This window comes from Papaver somniferum, unplaced genomic scaffold (assembly GCF_003573695.1).
Source record: "Papaver somniferum cultivar HN1 unplaced genomic scaffold, ASM357369v1 unplaced-scaffold_3719, whole genome shotgun sequence".
Taxonomy (NCBI): domain Eukaryota; kingdom Viridiplantae; phylum Streptophyta; class Magnoliopsida; order Ranunculales; family Papaveraceae; genus Papaver; species Papaver somniferum.
The window spans coordinates 1-1,653 of NW_020646215.1; the positions used below are offsets into that span (position 1 = coordinate 1).

A 1,653-nucleotide genomic window follows, 5' to 3' on the forward strand; every position below is an offset into this window, starting at 1 on the left:
ACAGCCGTTTATCATTCCAATACCAAGACATGTGTGTGTAACATTCTTCGGACATTTTTGTCAGAAAAACACCCACCCCTGGATTTGAATCCAAGTAGCCTTGCTACAAGTAAGTCATCATAATACTTGTGGTTAAAGGTCCATTTCTAACTACACTGAGAAAATCTTTTCTTGTCTCATAATCTCTTTCTGTGCAGATATTATGGATGAGTTGAATGATTGTTGCCCGAAATACAGCCTATTATTGAGTCATCGGCTTTATCCAATTCATTCCAATAGCTGGTTGTTTCTATATAAACTCATTCAGGTAAGATCTATTTTCATCACGATCATAATTACCTAATATCTAGAGCTAAGGAAACAATCAGTATCAACTATCATCAATGGCTCATCACCATACCATTTCAGGTTTAGTAGGGAAACTTATTACTGAATCGGAGGTTAACTGCAACGCCGACAAGTATTACAAAAAATTTAAGGACCACGAAGAGCTTCCAACCGCAATCCCTCATATTTGCACCAGCATCAAAGCTGTTGAAGGACATGGAACTACTTCTGGTTGTGTCAAAGAGTGGTGCTATATACTTGGTAAGGTTACATCCCAACTGTCTGATTAATTTTCTTACCATCCCTTCTTAACATGCGCTTAGAATTGGTTTACGGTTATATTAATTATGTTTATGTACGTAGAGGGTAAACCACTAACTATCAAGGAGAAAACCGTGTATGATGATGAAACAAGGACGATACATCATAGTGGGGTAGCAGGAGACTTGATGAATGATTACAAGAAGTGGGATGTAATATTTACAGTTAATCCAAAGGCTCACGGACATGGAAGCATCGTGAAGTGGATAGTGGGTTACGAGAAGATGAATGAGGATTCTCCAGTTCCTATTCCTTATTTGGTTTTGTTCCAACAGATCACTGATGACTTGAACGCTCACCTCTGTGCTTCTGATTAAATTACCAAATGGATATGTCCGCCGGATAAATATGCAACTATAAATAACACCACTGTTCTATAAGTGGTATATAATAATAAAGTCTATATGTGGAGTTTCCACTAGACCTACTATCTATAATAAATGCGTTCGTACTTGTACGTACGTGTGGTTCTCTTCATTTCTTTTTTTTAGGAGTGTTTTTCGTCAACTGTCTGTAATTTATACCGACAATCTAGGCGTATTAATAATAAATAATAATAAGAACGGTCCCTTGCTCAGCTGGTCATCCCTGTTCTCCAAAGTTTGATGTTCTCCAGGAGATCCCAGGTTCGAGTCTCCAATGACGTAATATTGCAGGAATTAACATGGAAGGTACCGTTGACATGTCCCCCTTGTGACACAATCTTGCCCCCCATCCCGTTGTTTCGGCTCCCTTTGGCAAGGTTACCCATGAGGCCCGCTGGTAGGCTAGCACAGCAACCTGTTCAATTAATGTAGTAGTATGTCGTGTTAGGCTTCCAACTAGTTTCAAGTAATAATAATAATAATAAATGCCTCAGTGGCTCCCTTTCATAATAATAATAATAATAAAATATGCCCCTAACTCAGCTACTCATCCCCGTTTCCCAAAGTTTCATGCGCTCCAGGAGGTCTCAGGTTCGAGTCCCAGATGGCGCAATATTGCAGAATTTAACATGGAAGGTAG

The 1,653-nt window shown here is 39.2% G+C and overlaps 1 protein-coding gene across 1 annotated transcript; it reads left to right on the forward strand.

Annotated features, from left to right (window-relative positions):
• The first annotated feature begins 377 nt into the window (after positions 1 to 377).
• On the forward strand, positions 378 to 1,162 carry LOC113342356 (major latex protein 15-like). The gene is made up of 2 exons (XM_026586917.1): positions 378 to 588; positions 691 to 1,162. Exons 1-2 carry the CDS (start codon positions 384 to 386, stop codon positions 963 to 965), a joined length of 480 nt encoding a protein of 159 aa, XP_026442702.1. The 5' UTR covers positions 378 to 383; the 3' UTR covers positions 966 to 1,162.
• Positions 1,163 to 1,653: the final 491 nt, after the last annotated feature.